Below are 3,418 nucleotides of genomic sequence, written 5' to 3'. Positions count from 1 at the left end.
AGGGCTCTGTGCTCAGTGCCCCCCAGCCGGGAGAAGCGAGCCCATCTCGGGCTCCCGTCCCGCCGCCCCGCCATCACCGGAGGTGCCCGAGCTGGGCGGAGCCGGTGCGGCCCCCGACTCCGGTGCTGCGGGAGAGCGGGCGGGCGTCCAGGCATGGGGGCAGGGGAAGAGCTGAAGGGTTTTAGGGGCCGGCAGAGCAGGCTGCGTGGCCGGACGGGTCGGGGAGCCCAAAGCGGGCACCTGAGCCCGGATCTTTTGACACCTCAGCCGACGCGGCCCCATTTACGGGTCCCGCCGCTCCCGCTGAGGGGCAGGGGCTGCGGGGGGGAAGGGGACCGAGGAGCGGGGTCGGAGCCGCCGATTGAGCTGCGAGAGACCCCCCGGGGCTGCTCGTCTTGGGGTGTGTGTGTGTGTTAGCGGCGGGAGTGAGTACACGGGATGATCTAAACCGGGAACGTTGAGGGACAGGGGCGTTGCGGGGACAGAGGAACATTGTCATGGACAAGACAGGGGCTATCACGCCCTTGCAAACAGCCCTCTGCGGGTTTAGCTCAGTCCTGCGGGGGCGACTGGGTCCCCCAGTTGCGGGGAGCGGCGTCCCCGGCTTGCTTTACCTCCGGGCGGGGCATCCCTCCCCAAAATGTAGGGGCTGAGCAGCGCGGGCGACTCGTCCCGCTCCTGTCAAGGACAAGGAGGCGTTCAGAGCCACGACGGGCGGTGCTTAAAGACCCGCGCTTTCTGGGCGGCTTCGCACGGCTCCTGCGGGGGTTGCGGGATGCTCTCCACGCTCGACTTCACCTGTCGGGCTCCCGGGGAGCGATCTCCGGCACCCCGCACCCAGCTGCCGGGCCCCGGGGGAGTTGCGGGGTGAACCCCGCACCCCCGGGCTGGGCGCTGCCCGAGCCTCGCAGCCCTTCTCCCGGCGGGACCGGCCCCGCCTCGCCTCAGGTGCGGGTCGCGCCGTCCCCGGCCGGGCACCAGCTCCCGCACCGACGGGGCGGCAGCGACGGGGCGTCCCGGGCGAGGCGGCTCTCCCGGGCAGGACGGCTTTCCCTCGCCTGTTTTTTTGGCCGGGGTTCGCTTGCCTGCACGGCGCCGGCCAGCCCTGCACCTTCGCCCTCCCGGGGCTATGCCCCGGGGCGTGGGTGGCCGGGGTCAGAGGGGCAGCGCACCGTCCTCCCGTCCGGCCCCGAGGGCCACCGAAGCCCTCCCTTCCCCGGGAGCCCCGGAGCTTTGGATTTCCCCCTGGGGACGCCCAGTGCCACCCTCCCTCTCCCCCTTCTCCTTCGGTGCAGCCGAGCGAGAGGGCTCCTCGCCGCCCCCCAGCCCCCGGCAGCGCATCCTCTCCCTCCCGCCGCTTTCGCCCTCCCCTCCGCGGCTGCGGGGAGGGTATTGCGAGGTAGGCGGAAAGGGAAAGTGAACGTAAGCGGTCTGAAGATAGAGAGAGAGGCAGTCAAGGTTAGACGTGTATTTACTCAACCTTTATTATTTTAAAAAAATTCATAAAAAAAAAAAAAAAGGTGAACGAACGTCTTACAAAACCCCCCCCACATAAATAGGACATTCCGTTCAGCTCTGGCTATTGGCAGTTCTAGTACTTGACAACATCAGACGCGATTTCCTGGCATTAAAGAAACCCATTTCAAAATCGGTCATCACAAAGAAATACTAGAAATCCCAGTTAGCACTTGCTAGGCAGCACGGAGCACTTGTACACAACTTTTCAGACACACACCCGCGCACACACGCAGCTGGGAACAGATCCCGTAGGAAGAGAGCCTCCTTAAAAAATAGTAAACGCTTCTCAAAAGAAAAAAAAAAAAAAAAGGGAAGGAAAAAAAAAAAAGAGAGGGTTATTTACAAAACGCACATGGAAATACAGTATTGACAGAGCGTGGCTGGCAAATCAACATGATTTGAATAGAGAAAGGACTATGGCACATCTTGCTCGAAAGCTCGCACAGCAGCCTCCTTCGAGTGTCCCCGGGGGAAGACAGCTCCTGCCATCCGCGGCGCTTCTCCCTCCCCACCTCTCTCTCCTCCCGCCCTCCCCTCGCCTCTCCACCCCTGCGCTTCTTGCCAGGTCCTTTTTACACTTGGATGACCACCGTGCTGGGGCTCTGGAGCCGGGTTTTGTACTGGTCTAGCCAGCTCCTCAGCTCCGAGATCTTGTAGCCCTCTGGTCCTCTGCCTCCCTGGTACATCACCTTCTCCTCCTGGATGATGTAGAGCCTCTCGAAGTAGGCGCCGTAGGCGGCGCTGGAAGCATTGTCCATGGTGTCCACGGCCAGGGGGCAATCGGGCGCCCCTTCCCTCATCAGCTGAGCTGCCCGCAGCCTGTCCTGGAGGCACTGGTGCTTGGGGATGTTGTAGGCTGCGTCCGAGCTGACCCAGCCGTCGGAGGGGTGTGCTTCTTCGATGTAGACCAGCAGGAAGTCGGCAATGTCCACGAAGTGCGCGGCCAGGCGCTGGAAGGACCTCAGGCGGGCCATGAACGGGGGTCAGGTGCAGCTGCCGAAGTTGAGGATGAGGGGTCTCTTGCCGCGGGCGAAGTCCAGGATGCGGAGCCTCTTCTCCCCGTCCAGCTGGATCACCTCGGGGTTGGGGGCCAAGGAGCCCACGTGCGCCGACTTGAAGAAGTCCAGCTTCTGGCCGTGCCACACGGCTTTCAGCGACTCCAGCGTGAACATGCGGTTGGAGTCGGAGACGCAGACCGGGGGGTCGTCGGGGGGCGGCCCCTCGCCGGCGCTGGCCGCCTCCTCCGCCGTGGGCATCATCAGCATCTTCTTCCGAATGCACAGAAAATCCAGGAGCCAGAGCATCACGGCGGTGAGCAGGAAGCGGGGGAAAAGGAGGATGCAGGCGGCCGCCTGGGTGAGCAGCTGCAAGGTGTGAACGCCAAGGGAGTGGAGCATCGCAGCGGCTGGTGCTGCAGGGCGCTGCCTGCCCGGGGGCCCCCCCGCACCCTGCTTGCCGGGGTCTGTGCAGCACAGCTGAGATCCCGCTTCTCTTTAAGCCCATTTTATAGTCAGGGATTTAAATGAAAAGTGACTCCACCTCCGGCCAGAACCCGCCCCTCTGGAACTTGAGCCTGGGGATTACCTACCCCTCCACTCTAATGACCTAAAAATACACAAGACAAAAGGGGAGAGAGCCCCGGCGGGAGCTTGCGAGGGACGTGCAACGAAGCAGGGAGCAGCCGCTATCAGCCACCAGCAGAGAGTCCCAGATAGGGCACCGCCGGGGTCCCTGGCCGCAGATAGCGACAGGCGCTCACAAACAGCCCCGCCAAGGGCCGTGCAACAGGCGCAGCCCGACCCCCGCCCCGGCCCGCTTCCCGCACGGGCGGTGCGAGCGCGGAGCCGGCCGCCGCTCCGGAGCAGCGAGCGGGAGCGGGGGCCGGGGCCGTCCCGGCAGG

General features: G+C 64.4%; 1 protein-coding gene across 1 annotated transcript; it reads right to left on the bottom strand.

The window, feature by feature from the left end:
- Nucleotides 1-1,491: 1,491 nt before the first annotated feature.
- DIO3 (deiodinase, iodothyronine, type III) lies at nt 1,492-3,018 on the bottom strand. Its single transcript, XM_014957554.1, has one exon. The coding sequence runs from the start codon at nt 2,913-2,915 to the stop codon at nt 2,091-2,093; it is 825 nt and encodes a 274-aa protein (XP_014813040.1). The 5' UTR covers nt 2,916-3,018; the 3' UTR covers nt 1,492-2,090.
- Between the last annotated feature and the right edge of the window lie 400 nt (nt 3,019-3,418).

Source organism: Calidris pugnax, unplaced genomic scaffold (genome assembly GCF_001431845.1).
Source record: "Calidris pugnax isolate Ruff unplaced genomic scaffold, ASM143184v1 scaffold211, whole genome shotgun sequence".
In the NCBI taxonomy this organism is placed as follows: domain Eukaryota; kingdom Metazoa; phylum Chordata; class Aves; order Charadriiformes; family Scolopacidae; genus Calidris; species Calidris pugnax.
Note: the sequence above shows the minus strand (reverse complement) of the source record. Positions and strands in the feature narration are given on the sequence as shown.